This window comes from Schistocerca americana, chromosome 3 (assembly GCF_021461395.2).
Source record: "Schistocerca americana isolate TAMUIC-IGC-003095 chromosome 3, iqSchAmer2.1, whole genome shotgun sequence".
NCBI classification, from domain to species: Eukaryota; Metazoa; Arthropoda; class Insecta; order Orthoptera; family Acrididae; genus Schistocerca; species Schistocerca americana.
In genome coordinates, this window is record NC_060121.1 from 350,150,661 (window position 1) to 350,166,743 (window position 16,083).

A 16,083-nucleotide genomic window follows, 5' to 3' on the forward strand; every position below is an offset into this window, starting at 1 on the left:
AGCTGTGGGGAAGGGTCGTGAGTTGTGGATAGCTCAGATGGTAGAGCACTTGCCCGCGAAAGACAAAGGTCCAGAGTTCGAGCCTCGGTCCGGCACACAGTTTTAATCTGTCAGGAAGTTTCATATCAGCACACACTCCATTGCAGAGTGAAAATCTCATTCATCACAACTATTAATAACTGTAGGATTTAGCAAATGAGCATTTTGTACTTGCAACATAAACTACTTGACCATTAGAGAATTAATTGTGTTGTTATTAGGAATTGTGCTGGCATCTGCTGGACACATCTGTGGATATAGCTAAAAATTAAACAGGGTTGCTACTACATTATAGGCTCAACAACTTGTTACATCACGTTAACTAAAATGAATAAGACAAGACCTGACTAATATTGGTATGAAGTATTCTCTATTTGCAGAGCACTTGGTAGTTGCTTATTGTAATACTGTAAACCAAGTAAAAGTGGATACACATTTAATGGCCTGGTGGCAAAACTGATGCAGCACAGCATGTTGGATATGGAACAGTCTATGTGGTATTTGTGAGGTGTAGTTCTTGTTGGTCGTACTGTACACAGCGTGCTACATTTTTTGCAGTTAGTACCAGTCATCAGCCATTAGACATTTCTGACATCAAACTCTTGGTTTTGAAAGTGCTTTTTAGTTTATCAGAAGGATTCAGGGCCATTTGAACCTTGTTTAGTACTTTTACTGATCACTGTTTTCAACAGTTGTAAATACAAAACTGGAAATGGTGCTATGTCTTCACTGTAAATTTGTACTACTTTCTTTTCATTAATAAAGTTGTACATTATCAGTCTTTTGGCACAGATTTTTCAGGTCTGCTTTCAGACTTGTTAAAGTTTGGCTGTATTACAGCAAAACAGTATATTGCCATCTGCTAGTGGTTCCATAGTGTACCATTAATATACAGGGTGTATCAAAAAGAATCATCCTATTTAAAAATATCATAACTATTAAGTTATTTGAGATATGTGTGTGAACAATGTACTGTTGGAATGAGCAAACTCTTGAGTTTTACATGGTTCCTGCTAGGTAGCAGTAGTGTGCACCCAATCCAGTTTTAGTAAAAAAGATGTCGGGACAACAGAAAGCATTTTGTGTACTATGTTTTGCGCAGTACATGTCAGTAATAAATGTTCAGTGTGACTTTCATACTAGGTATGGTGGGGATCCTCCTACAGCTCAGAGCATTAGACAATGGCATGAACAAATCTGAGGAACAGGTAGTTTGTGTAAAGGCAAGTCACTGGACCATCCCCGAGTGTCTGACACAGATGTTGAATGCATTCGCCATACTTTCACAAGGAGTTCACATAAATCCATTTGCCATGCAGCTCAACATGCCCCCAAATGTCCAACTGGTGTGTGTTGCGTCAATGTTTACTCATGAAACCATACAAAATTCAGCTACTGCAAGCTCTTCGAAGTTGACGAACAACAACAGGTGCAGTTCTGTAATTTCATTCTTCAGTACAACCTATCCTTGGTTCTCGCCACCCTCCTGGTCTTCATTTATGTTAATTTCTTCTGTCCCAGCATGTCTTCACTGTAACTACTATTTGCTTCACTCTGTTTTCATTTTCTACATCTTTCAATGTCTTTCCCATCTATTTTTCACTGGTCCCCTCCCACCTCTGTTACATACAACGCATTCAGTTTTTCACTCTTATTAACTCATGCACAATGTTTTAGCAGTAATCTGTCTTGCTCATTACCTGTCTTGCAGCTTTAAGCTCTCAGGTTTTTGAATCTTGTCCAAAACAGTCCCCAACAATCAGTCTTTCCTTCTCATTCCGTGTGGTAGGTCTCTCCTGACCTGCAGTTCTGGGTGACTTTCCCGAAATCTACCCCTTTTCCTAGACCTCTCCAGTCCCTTTCCTTCATCCTTCTCCCTTCACCTTCAACCCTTCTACATCAAGAAGGATCCACTGGCTCTGAAATTACAACAGTCTTTTGAGTTCTGTCAACACTTGGTGAGTAGATTTTTGTCTATCAAATTAAATAATTTTGTCAATATCCAATCAGAATTACTTCTTTGTACCTTTCATCATTTCTACAGTTGAAGGAGTGGAATCATCACCCATAATAAACTCGATATCTATTTATATTTCTCTGTACATTATTTGAGCCATTTTAAAAACTTCACAGTATTTTATTAATATTTCATGCCTTGTGTTAAGAGAAATGCCAGTACTTTGCAAATTTAGATAATGGCAGTTTTTTGTACCTGGTTTCGCATGATTTTATCAGATCATATTAAAGATCAAGGATGGTATTGTACAATGTTTGCAATAATCAATCAAATGAGAAACAGTATATTTATTATGTGTGTTCACAAGATACACAGATGCCAAAGATTAAGTTATATAGCAGTCGTGACATTAAATTACCTACTATCAGACTATGAGAAATAAAAGTTTACATCTAACAATGGAAGATCGTTAACATCCTATGAACACTGGATCCAGGAAGGAAATCAGATCTATACTAGTGTAGTTCCGAAGAGTTTATTACAACAACAACAAAAACCCTTGATAAGATAAATGGCTGGTTATCTGAACCACACTCATCCCACTTAAAAGTTCTCACTCTTAATTACTGCTACAACTCGTGGACAAACAAAGAAAGGGATAAAATCACAATGACTAAAGTGCGATTCAGTATAACATTATAAGGAGCCTACTGCAGGAAAGTATTAACTAAACGAACTAGTTTCTTAGAGCCTGCCGGAAGTTTAAATAAAAACTGAGACAATTTTCATTTTCTTATGATCTGGGAAGCTCAATTCATTCTTGAGTGAATCTCCTCCTTGAATATCCTCAAGTTACACAGCAGTAGTACAGAGATATTGAAACTAGATTTTAAACATTTCCAGGGCGAGATGTGGGCTCTGACCATCATTTGTTGGTTATACACCACAGAGTAAAACTGAAAAAATTACAAAAAGAGGGAATTCAAGATGGGACCTGGATAAGTTGAAAGAACCAGATGTTGTGGAAAGTTTCAGAGGGAGGGGGGAAAGGAATACAACAGATGATGAATGGGTAGCTTTGAGAAATGAAATACTGAAGGCACAGAGGACCACAGGTAAAAGGACAAGGCGTAGTAGGAATCCTTGGATAATACAGGACATATTGGATTTAACTGATAAAAAGAGAAAATATAAAAATGAAAAATTAACAGAAGATGCAGAGAGGCTAAACAGGGAAGGCTAGAGAACAAAAGTGCACAACTAGTGGAAAGACAGATGCTGCCTATCAAGAAATTAAAGAAATTTTATGAGAGAAAAGAAGCAGCTGTATGAATATCGAGTTTGATGCAAGTCAGTACTAAGCAAATAAGGGGAAGGTGGAAGGAATATACATACTGTCTATATAAGAGAAAAACTTGAGGACAAGGTCAGAGAAAGAGAAGAGGAACTAGCTGAAGATGAGATCAGAGATGTGATACTGTGAAAAGAATTCGACAGGGCACTGAAAGATGGACCCTGGAGTGAGGGCATCCCCTCAGAATTACTGAGATCCATGACAAAATGATTTCATCTGGTGTGCAAGATTCATGAGACAGGGGAAATACCCTCAGTCTTTAGGAAGAATGTATTAATTTCAAAGAAGGCAGGTGCTCACAGCTGTACCATCAGATTAATAAGTCATGGATGCAAAATATTGACAATTATTTACAGAAGAAGGAAAAAGTGGTATTAGTCAACCATAATATTATTGCACCTGGGAGTGGGGGCACTTCGGTCGGCTTGGTGAGAGTTTTTATCGTACTATTTCACGAGGAGATGCTGAACCATATGATGGTATACGAACAACTGTCAGTCATTCAAAATGCGATGTGTTTCCCTTAGTCATCACTGTACTTGTTTACAGTAAATTTGCCGTGTGCTTCTGACAATGGCCACAGGAGGCTAACTACAGTAACATCAAGGCCAGGTAATGGAAGCAGATCTTGAGGAATGTAAGAACATGTGAGGCAGTACTGAGTCTATGTCTCATCTTGGAAGACAGGCAAACCTGCACTTGTAGCTTTAGAGGAAGCTTTTGACAATGTTGACTGACCTACATTCAATTTTTTCAAAGCTGCAGGTGTAAAATAAAGGAAGTGATGGGTTATTTACAACTTGTGTAGGAACCAGATTAGTCATAGGGTATAGAAGGGGAGCAGTAGTTGAGAAAGGTATGAGACAGTGTTGTAGCCTACCCTCAAAGTTTTTCAACTTGTACAGTGAGCAAGCAGTACAGATAATCAAGGAAAATTTTGGAAATGGAATGACAGGTTAGGGAGAAGAGATAAAAAATTCGAGGTTTGCTGATGACACTGTAATTCTGTCAGGGGCAGCACAGGACTTGAGCAGTGGAACATAATGGATAGTGTCATGAAAAGAGGGCATTAACACAAGTAATGCAATGTAGTCAAATTTAATAAGGTAATGTTGAGGGAATTACATTAGGAAATGAGATACTAAAACCAGTAGAAGAGTTTAGCTACTTGGGTAGTAAATTAAGTGATGGTCAAAGTACGGAAAATATAGGATGCAAATCGACGACAGCATGAAAAGCATTTCTCAAAAATAGGGATTTGTATACATCTAATATAAATACAAGTGTTAGGAAATATTTTCTGAAGTGTAGACTTGTAGGGAAGTAAAACATCGACGATAAGCAGTTCACACAAAGAGAATAAATACTTGGTGCTATAGAAGAATGCTGAAGATCAGATGGGTACGTTAAATAAACTAATGAGGAGATACTGAATCAAACTGGAAAGAAAAGAAATATATAGCACAACTTGACTAAAAGAAGGGATTGATTCATAGGACAAATTCTGAAACATCAAAGAATAGCGAGTTTGGTAACATAGGGAAGTGCTGGGGAGGTAAAAATTGCAGATAGAGATATAGGCAGGATCACAGTGGATGTAGGTTGCAGAAGTTACTCAGAAATGAAAAGCCTTGCACAGGAAGACTAACATGGAGAGCTGCAGCAAACCAGTCTTTGGACTGAAGATCACAACAACATCCTCATATTCAGTCATTATACAGTTAATGCCGACCAGGGTATAAAGTAGTTAGTCATACCTACAGAACACAGAGGGAAAACAGGTTATTCAATTGTAGTACTCAGTAACACAATTTTATTCTCCAGCGGTGAATGATGACAGCTCTGTAGGTTTCCTAGGCCATGCAGGAAAACATGTTTTCTGTACAATGTTCCACGCTGCTCTGTAATGTTCTGCCATTCCTTTGATTTGTGCGTAAGTCATGTTGGAAATGTCAACACCATTTATAACATGTGTGCAATGCATAAACTGGCGTAACAGTTCTTTCTTACATATCATCAAGCAGCAAGTAGAATGCAGTTTTTCTGATTTCTTTGTTGTACCCTTTTTAATTCCATTTACTGCAACTTCCAGAGGCCTATGTAGATAAAACAAAAAGGGAATTTTAAAAATATTTATACAATAATGAGACATCATATACTACTTTATTACTACACTTGTCTTAATAATATCTTACTACACTAATTTAGACTTACCCCATTTGTTCCTACTTCAATTTAACTATTTGCTACTAAAGCGAATGTCCCTACGATTCAATTACAGTTGCCACTGTAAATCTCTATGATTCCACAACTGTAAGTCCAAAGAAGCAACTAGATTTATGTATGTTACAAAATTTGTGGACCCTCTTTGGATCCTGCCCTAAAAGCAATCATGTTGAAAATGAAATATATATGATGAAGCCACTTCTGGAAGTCGGGGCAAGATATGGACAGTGGAGACATTGAAACTGATATAACAAATTAATAAATGCCCCCAAAAACTACTTGCACAGAAAAAAGAAAGCACCTGTTTACAATGACACTTAGTAAGTTGTTCTCTGTTTGTTGATACTGTCACAGTAATTTAGGTCCATGCAACCATCGTCTATTTGCCTTCATGCCATAACACTATTTTTTAAAGGTCACACTAGAACTTGACCACAGTGACCAAAAATAAACACCTAAGTATTCGCACACTTGTGCTTCTACAGTGAATGGCTGCTTAAAGTTTTATTTTAATAATGTCATGTCATATGCAAAGTAAATATTACAGGAGGTACAGTCTGCAATGCACAGTCTTGTTAATATGGTGATTCATATCCTAAAAAATTTCAAAGCTGAAATATGTAATTGTTCAAATATTCTCAGTGTATGTAAAGACAGAGCAGAGGTAGAGAAGGAAGTAACTACATTAGGCTAACGCAAAGAAAACAAATATTATGCATGGGTACCATACCTATATCTGAAAGGTTCATACCACAGACAATGAGTAACATACTGTCATTCTTCATCATACATACAAAGCAAGGGCTACTTTACCATCCATAGTCTAAAGGTCTTGTTTTAAATAAATTTTTCAGAAACAGTTTTGCTCATTTCTTTACCACATAGGTAATTTAATTTTGATTTCATTTTCTTGTTTCCTTAAACAGGTATTAAATAATTATCTACTGGAAACTGAATTGAAATAAAAATTACTGTATTCAAATTTCTGTGAGAACAATTAGTTTACATACAACCACTAAGAATAACTCAATGTTTTATACATATCAGGTTATTCTCTCTCGAAGTAAAATTGTTACAATGTAAAGCAGTGTGTGAAGTATCATCAAAATATTTGTAAGGTTTGAAAAGAAAACATGCTCTTGAGGTAGTAACTTGGAGGAACACAAAAGTTGTATATTTTACCTTCATTCCTACTGTTGGCTTCCACATTGTTAAAACTACATATACCTCTACAAAAATTATGTTAGACAATTGCCATGGAATGTTTGTTTCTAGTTTAAGCATGCACACACATGCACAAGTGCACTCACCCATGCCTATGAACAAGAGTGTGTACTTACACTAGGAGAAAGTGCTAACTAAAAAAGTCATGCTTTAGATGTCTTACAAAATGTACATCACTCTGATAGAGGTGAGTGGCTGCCTTTCTTCATTTTAAGAGTTTTCATCCTGGAATTTCCTTAATAGTAGTATTAGTAGGACGGAATGCATAACATTCAATAAATTTTCACTGTATAAATGCAGACTTATCTGTGGAAATAGACAACATGACAGCCATGCATACTAGATTTGCTGTAACTGAACAACTATTTTATATTGTTGTGGGATCAATTAGCTGCAAAAGTTGATGTAGAAAATGAAATTGAGACCAAGTCTTTGTCTGTGAGCTCTTTGGACAGACCTTTTGTGGTATCTAACTTAAATATATGTGTATTGTGGTGTCTTGTATTTATGCAAATGAAGTGGATCAATTTCATTATAGCAGTACGAGAGTATAAATGCACCTACTGACATGCATAGAATTTCCCACTTGGTAATAAACCAAGAGCCATGGTATTTAGGCATTTAGTAGTAAAATTTGCATCTGTTACATTTTTTATGCCAAGGATTGCAATCTGGTTCCTTTCAGACAACTCTCTATTCATTCCAAGACAAAATGTAACATTATGTACATTATTGTAGGTTGATATGGAAAGCTAACTGTGACAAGAAAGCACTGCTTCTTTGTATGAGAAATGTCACTGAGTCTTTAAACAATACAGGTGCAACCATAACATTGACTAAAAACAGGATACCCATGTTTCCAAATAACGGTTTTTCTTTTTTCAATGTTCTCACATTCATAATACATGAAAACAATTTTTTAAGATAAGGAAGACGTCATTAGAATTATTAATAGAAACAGAAGTTAAATACTTGATGGATGTTCTCACCTATTAGGTACTGCACTCCACACTATGCTTTCAGCACAAGGCAATTTTCCTGGTTGACGGGCATCTGAGAAAGGCAATGTAGAATGTAGAAATATAGGTGATGACAGTCCATATGGTGGTTTTAGGCCAACCACGCCAGTTGTTCTTCCCACAACTGCTCGATGAAGTGCATCATATGAGTATGGACTGCTGCCACCTATGTTGAGTGTCTTATAGTAAACAGGTGCATGCAAAAGCAAAGACAATAAAGCACCCTGCAAACCCACTGCTGCCCACCTTGCTAATTTATCACTACAGGATAATGATAGACTGCGCTCTCCGCGACCTGGTTTCCCTCGAAGTACTCCTGTTACATGATAGTTTGCTCCAGGAAGTTTAGGATCTTGTAATTTTTCCCCTGGGAGGCACTTTGAACCTGTTCTGTAAACATCGGAGAAAGCTGGTTTTTTTGACAATGGGCTAAGATTTTCTTCGTGCTCAGATGCACGTTTCAGCCCAGAGCACTTATAGTTTTCATCAGTTGAATTTGTATGAGTGTGGGGTGACACAGAATGGAGCTCACTTGGCTCGATCACTGTAAATTTTACTTCATTTCCACAGTGGACTGCCGTTTTACACTCTTCACCTGTAATTTCTTGGAGCCTTACTGTTCTTGGCAGTTGAACTTCTGAATCAGTATTTAACTGCTTAACAAATGGTCCTTCCCCGGTTGGTAAATGGTTATGGGAGCAACTGGCTTGACTCACATCAGACTCAACTCCATCATTAGTCTGGAATACAGTTTCTGCTTCTTTGCTTACTGTATTTTTAGATAAATGTTTATTTGCATTGGCATCCTGCATCTTGGATACTTCCTTTAATGCATGTGAAAATGAAATATTAATTGGTAGGGTGCATGTGCCATCTGAATAATCATCAAATTTTGGAAATATTGAAGCATCACCACAAGGAACATGGCTGGTGAAAAAATGGAATGTAATATCATCTTTCATGATGCAGCGACCTTCATAATCAGTGCCACTAAAGAGGGCTGATTTACCCGTATGCAGCTGTTGAAAGACTTGATAATATAAGTAACGAAGAAATCCTCGTCGCGCCATCACTTCTGCATGGCAGTCATTCAGTCTTGTAGAAGACATTTTTGACTGCCCCACACATTTTGATCCAGTTCCAGCTGAAATCACTTCAAATACTGGATCTATACCCCAACCATTTACTTTGACAATTGCCGCAAGTAGAGTCCACTGTCTATCATTTGGTTTTCCATTCTTCGGAAGAGTGTCATATTTACTATAACAAAGTTCTGCAATTTTGTTGCAGAAACCTTGATCAAATGTAGCAGCCATAATTAAAGAACATGAAAAACAAATGTTTCCAGTTTGGTGTAGTGCAAAAATATTAAGCAACTATTTCAGGATCCCATGCAAACTTTTTCACAGTTTTTAAACTGTTCAATAACTCCATATCTTTTGGTAGAAGCTCAAAGTTTAGAGCTATATTAGATGCAATGCGATCTGGGTTCACAGATTTTGGAATCACAGCTGGAAAAAAAGAAGGAAAAAAATAATTAAAACTCAGTCTTTGCTGCTGGTGTTATATTTAAAGACAATGTACAAAAATTAGCAATTTTTTTTTAATATAAACTCTGTGGACTGGTGGACTTTCACGATTACAAAACAAAAGTTAAGGAAAATATCTACATCTGACATATGTAACAAGTAAATTTCAGCATCACTGTGTGACACAGCAAGTTGGAACTATTCCATGTGTGATGACTTTTATGGCTGATTTTGCCTTTGGGCTTGTTATATTATGAACTTTGACACTGCACTTTTGTTGCTCTATTTTTTTTTTCCAAATCAGGGGTCATCCCTCACTAATTATATAATTCATATTTTGAATAATTTATCATTATGTGAAATAATTTTCAATACTGCACCTGTACTCTTAAGTACATAATTACCATTGTAAATTCATAAGGTGATTCCTTGTTTACCAAATGTTTTGTAAACAAACAAAAAACTGTCATTACTTATACCACATCCTAAACAGCAAAGTTTTACATAGTCATTTTTAATGACTGTATAATATCCAAAACAACTCTATGTTAATACATCAGTTTTTAAATAGCCAGATGTCACTCAAAGTTAGTCAGTCTGCACCCAGTCGTGAGCAAACTGTCAAGTATGTAATACCTATGATAGTGATATTTGCTCATGTTACATGTTTGCACAGTTCATTCGTGAAGTGCATGCACCTGTACTAATGAAAAATCAGTAACACTGATGTCTAAAAACTTCCAAGTGATTTCTGTAACACAAATTAATGGATATTTTGACTGAACTGTGTGGTACTGACCTGACAGTAAGCGACAGTAATTTCAAGGATGAGGAAAACTCGTCGCAGTTTAAACAGCACAACTTTGAGGCTAATAAAATGTGTGAAAAAGTGCAATCTAAATTGTAGTATCCTGTACATTTTTCTTGAGCAGACATCATCAATTATTAAGAGTTTCAGCTTCAGGACAACAAATGGATGTGCTGCTGAGGAGGTGACAGAGATTACAGACAATCAAGTTGGTGCTTTATAATTAAGGGTATGTGAACAATCTGTAAGAGGAATCATGAAAATCTATCAGAAAAAAATACTGTGAATTCAAAGGAGTTTCCCCAATATAACTAAATGGTAATCAAGATAAAAGTTTTTTTTTTCAAAATATACCGTATTTACTCGAATCTAAGCCACACTTTTTTCCGGTTTTTGTAATCCAAAAATCCGCCTGCGGCTTAGAATCGAGTGCAAAATAAGTGGAAGTTCTGAAAAATGTTGGTAGGTGCAGCCACAACTAACTTCTGCTGTCGAATATATGTAGCGCTAAACAGGCATGCTTTGCAGGCACAAAGATAAATACTGGCGCCAAAACCTCTGCGTCAATAAATAAATTAAAAGGAAAGGTGGAAGACGAGCTTTTTTCTCCGCCCCGAGTCTCGACCACTGCATTTTCATACTTCATCCAATGAAGTAAATACAAATTCCATATTGTTCGTCTTCGAATGTAGCAGCATTTCAGTGTACTACGAAAATCCGACTGGCAAGACGGTTTGGGATGTTTGTCAATATGGCCAACTCTACATTCTGAATTTTTTCCTACCTGTGAGAAGAGATGGTTGCTAATAGGAACTTTTATGAATTGTGAATCACATGCAGTATTCTCTTCACCATAAGAATAATACAAATATAAACATATATAAACATTTTGCCATGTATTCTTTTGTGTTTGCTGCTGTCTCATTTAAATCCTGTCTGCCTAATAAACTACGAAACTAGAATGCCACAACAGCGAACGTAGAAGAATATACATATCATGTCATGTTTATATTTGTATTATTCTTATGCCTAATAGTGATACAGTCAGAAATGAAGCACAGCAATTGACTAGATTTTTGAATCTAAGATGACTAATTTCTGTGCAGAATGTAATGTACTAAAGAGGCGTCTGCAAAGATTTTCAAACGGAGAAAAATTTTCGCTAAACTCTCATTCAGAACATCATCTATCATACGCAGTCTATTATTTGGTTCTTGTTGATCATGATCAAAGAAAGCAGCAGTGTAAGTAACAACAAATAGCAGTCTCTTGCCATTGTTTTGCTAATGAGACGATTCCTCTCTCTCTTTTTTTTTAATTATAAGCAGCAGTAGCATGCACAAAAGCATGCCATGCCGCGAGCGGCGACTGGCTGTAAACACTCATTATCAGAATGTGACAAACAGTGCATGACACAGTACAGTAATGAATTATCAGCTTAGAGTGACTTCAACACGTATAACAAAGAGAACGGCACTTATCAGATCAAAGAAAAATAAACAATCAATTCAAACCAGATGAAGCACGTGAAAAAGGAAGGGTACCCGCACAAATACAGATGGAGCGCCTGACGCATAGCAATGGCTACCTGGTAAAGCTTAATTGCTAAACTTACAACTCGAACCAAACTACTGTAATTGTATCATCATTCATTTGACCTAAATTGTGTCTCATATTACAATGGACCAACTTTGTTTCGATTTGGAGGTGGGGCCTAAAACTTTTCTCTCCCCTTGAATTTCGACTCTCAAATTTCAGGTGCGGCTTAGATTCAGGAAATTTTTTTTTCCTTGATTTCGAGTCTCATTTTGCAGGTGCGGCTTAGATTCGAGTGCGGCTTAGATTCGAGTAAATATGGTATGAAACAATTCAAAACGTCCTCATCTGTCAACACGGTGATTTTCTGCAACATTGGCATATAACATTAAAATTATTTTTGTGAAAAAAAAAAAACATTATCCTTGAAAGGCTGTATAGTTATCCTTTATTGTTGCGCAATTGACCAATTTTTACTCTTAAGTCATTTTCCAGCACTTTCATAAGCAGTATGCTACATGCCCTAACTGTTGTGGCGGCATACAATTGAAAAAACCATTACATACGTACATCCATATGTGGAACACGTGAAATAAAACATCTCCATTGCAAAACATTGCGCTCGAAGCAAATGTCATTTGTAAACTACAAGACCCCAATTCTAAGAGTTTATTCTTTCTTCATAACCCTAAGAGGGGTGTAAACTAGCTCGCGTCCGTGGTGAAATACTACATATGCACCCCGGGAAGTGCTAAATAAGCTAAAACGAAATGGCAGTCAGACCAAATATTGGATTTCCTGGCTAAAAACGTGCAAATCAAAATCAAAAGTCCCTAAGAAATGGAATATTTCAGGACTCTGTGTGTTCAAGTATGCCATTTAAACAGAGAAAGCATTAGCCGAGCTAAAAGCAAGTACCTATCTAAATGCCATGTAGATAATAATATTGATGTATCTCTAATCCAGGAAACACACACTCCAACCAAGGAAGACTCACATAAAAGAGGTAGGAATTTCCGCAGGGCTGACTGATGGAGTTTTCCTGATGATCTATATCAATATATCTGTTCTATTCCACCAGAACCTAAAAACTAGCCCTCTGTTTCTCAGGGCTGTTCCAACTGCTGCTAAGAAGTTTATCCCTTGTGAACAGGGAGAGGAATATACAGGATGTTACAAAAAGGTACGGCCAAACTTTCAGGAAACATTCCTCACACACAAAGAAAGAAAATATGTTATGTGGACATGTGGCCGGAAACGCTTACTTTTCATGTTAGAGCTCATTTTATTACTTCTTTTCAAATCACATTAATCATGGAATGGAAACACACAGCAACAGAACGTACCAGCGTGACTTCAAACACTTTGTAACAGGAAATGCTCAAAATGTCCTCCATTAGCGAGGATACATGCATCCACCCTCCGTCACATGGAATCCCTGATGCGCTGATGCAGCCCTGGAGAATGGCGTATTGTATCACAGCCATCCCCAATACGAGCACGAAGAGTCTCTACATTTGGTACCGGGGTCGCGTAGACAAGAGCTTTCAAATGCCCCCATAAATCAAAGTCAAGAGGGTTGAGGTCAGGAGAGTGTGGAGGCCATAGAATTGGTCCATCTCTGCAAATCCATCGCGGTCACCGAATCTGTTGTTGAGAAGCGTACGAACACTTCGACTGAAATGTGCAGGAGCTCCATCGTGCATGAACCACTTGTTGTGTCGTACTTGTAATGGCACATGTTCTAGCAGCACGGGTAGAGAATCCCATATGAAATCATGATAACGTGCTCCATTGAGCGTAGGTGGAAGAACATGGGGGCCAATCAAGACATCACCAACAATGCCTGCCCAAACGTTCACAGAAAATCTGTGTTGATGACGTGATTGCACAATTGCGTGCGGATTCTCGTCAGCCCACGCAGGCTGATTGTGAAGATTTACAATTTGATCACGTTGGAATGAAGCCTCATCCGTAAAGAGAACATTTGCACTGAAATGAGGATTGACATATTGTTGGATGAACCATTCGCAGAAGTGTACCTGTGGAGGTCAATTAGCTGCTGATAGTGCCTGCACTTGCTGTACATGGTACGGAAACAACTGGTTCTCCCATAGCACTCTCCATACAGTGAGGTGGTCAACGTTACCACGTACAGCAGCAACTTCTCTGACGCTGACATTAGGGTTATCGTCAACTGCACGAAGAATTGCCTCGTCCATTGTAGGTGTCCTCGGCATTCTAGGTCTTCCCCAGTCGCGAGTCATAGGCTGGAATGTTCCGTGCTCCCTAAGACGCCGATCAATTGCTTCGAACGTCTTCCTGTGGGGACACCTTCATTCTGGAAATCTGTCTCGATACAAACGTACCGCGCCATGGCTATTGCCCTGTGCTAATCCATACATCAAATGGGCATCTGCCAACTCCGCATTTGTAAACATTGCACTGACTGCAAAACCACGTTCGTGATGAACACTAACCTGTTGATACTACGTACTGATGTGCTTGATGCTAGTACTGTAGAGCAATGAGTCGCATGTCAACACAAGCACCGAAGTCAACATTACCTTCCTTCAATTGGGCCAACTGGCGGTGAATCGAGGAAGTACAGTACATACTGACGAAACTAAAATGAGCTCTAACATGGAAATTAAGATTTTCCGTACACATGTCCACATAACATCTTTTCTTTATTTGTGTGTGAGAAATGTTTCCTGAAATCTTGACCGTACCTTTTGGAACACCCTGTATACCAGGGTGGAATGAACATGCGAACAATTTTACAAACAATATAGTGAAACTGGCGACAGCAATACTGCAAACAGCCTCCTCCAAAGGCTTGACGCTGCTAGAAGAGTACAATGGTGTGAGACGGTAGAAAACATAAGCTTTAAACATTCAAGTAGAAAGGCAAGGAGCCTTCTGCATAAGCTTGGTGTAGCCTGCAATAAACTGGTCAGAAGTTGAATTTCAGATAACCAAATCAGTAGCCATATATAGTTGAAGCACCTACATCATCCAGTGAAACAACATACTTCCAAAATAAAATGAGAACTCACCTCCCTAAAAGCTCAGTGCCCAAACAAATCTGATTTCTCTTCACCATTTACACTGACTGAATTGGATGAGGCCTTGAAACAAACTAAACATGGTAAAGCACCTGGTCCTGATTAATATACACATGGAATTTCTGATAAGCATGGGTAATGGTGGTAAAAAAAGGCTAGTCTGCTTCTTCTCCAACAGCCTAGATAATGGATCACTGCCTAATGAGATAAAGAGAACAAAAACAGCGGCAATTTTGAAACCAGGTAAACCAGCTGACCGCCCTCAAAGTTTCAGACCAATTTCCCTTTTGAGCTGTACTTATAAACTCTTGGAGAGGGTCATTTATAACAGAATTAAAGGCTTCATTCTGGAACATATCCCAGCTGAGCAAGTAGGTTTCAGGCCACAGAGAAGTTGCTGCAACCAGGTACTGGCCCTAACAGCTTCCACAGAGGCTGGTTTCCAAGAAAATGTGAAGATGTGTTGCATTCATAGACCTAACCATGGCATATGACACAGCCTGGAGAGAAGGGATGATATACAAGTTATTAAACATGACTGGCTGCCAAAAAACTGTAACTCTCATCACCACCATGATAAACAATAGATATTTCCGCATTTACGTGGGAGAAAAAAATGAGCAAGTAGAGGAAATTAAGCAGTGGTCTACCACAGCCCCCCTATTACTCAACCTATATATCTCCAAGCTTCTCTATACCAGGTTAACAAAATTCTGCTACACTGATGATATCACTTTTGTTTGTAAAACAAACTCTGTACAAGTAAAACTGAAGTACTTACATTCCATCTGAACAACAAACAAGCCACTGTAGAGCTCAGAGTGAAACTTCATAGAAACTCTCTTTGCCATAACAAGTACTCTAAGTACCTTGTTGTCACCCTTGACCACAACCTTTCACACAGAAAATATCTTGAAAATACCACTGCCAAGATAAAAACTCATATCAATATTATTCAACAATTGTGTGGAATGACATGGGGAGCTTCAGCAGATACCTTGCGCACATCATCAACTGTGCCTGGTCTTCTCAACAGCCAAGTACTGTGCCCCAGTACAGCTAAACATCTGCCATGCCAACTTGATTGATATCCAGTTGAACCATACTATGCGGTTAATAACACCCATTTATTGGCTTCCTCTGCTAATCAACATCTATCCACCCACAATCCATAGAAGTGAGGCCTTGCTTACAGAATACTGCAAGCTGCAGGAGCACCTGGAGTCACCCATACAGGAAGACATACCAAGTCTACTACAAAATAGACTGTTCAAGAAACCCACTATTGCTGCAACCAGAACATCTAGATGTCAGTAATATCGA

General features: G+C 38.1%; 2 protein-coding genes across 2 annotated transcripts in view; both read right to left on the reverse strand.

The window, feature by feature from the left end:
- Positions 1–2,328: 2,328 nt before the first annotated feature.
- On the reverse strand, positions 2,329–9,135 carry LOC124605651 (tRNA-specific adenosine deaminase 1). Its single transcript, XM_047137475.1, has 2 exons — positions 7,790–9,135; positions 2,329–5,446 (listed from the first exon to the last, which is right to left on the reverse strand). Exons 1-2 carry the CDS (start codon positions 9,133–9,135, stop codon positions 5,164–5,166), a joined length of 1,629 nt encoding a protein of 542 aa, XP_046993431.1. The 3' UTR covers positions 2,329–5,163.
- A 52-nt stretch (positions 9,136–9,187) lies between these two features.
- LOC124605652 (uncharacterized oxidoreductase MSMEG_2408/MSMEI_2347-like) overlaps positions 9,188–16,083 on the reverse strand; it is a 40,024-nt gene continuing 33,128 nt past the window's right edge. Inside the window, exon 6 of the mRNA XM_047137476.1 lies at positions 9,188–9,330. Within this exon, the coding sequence (XP_046993432.1) occupies positions 9,188–9,330 (143 nt within the window). The remainder of the gene's footprint in view (positions 9,331–16,083) is intronic.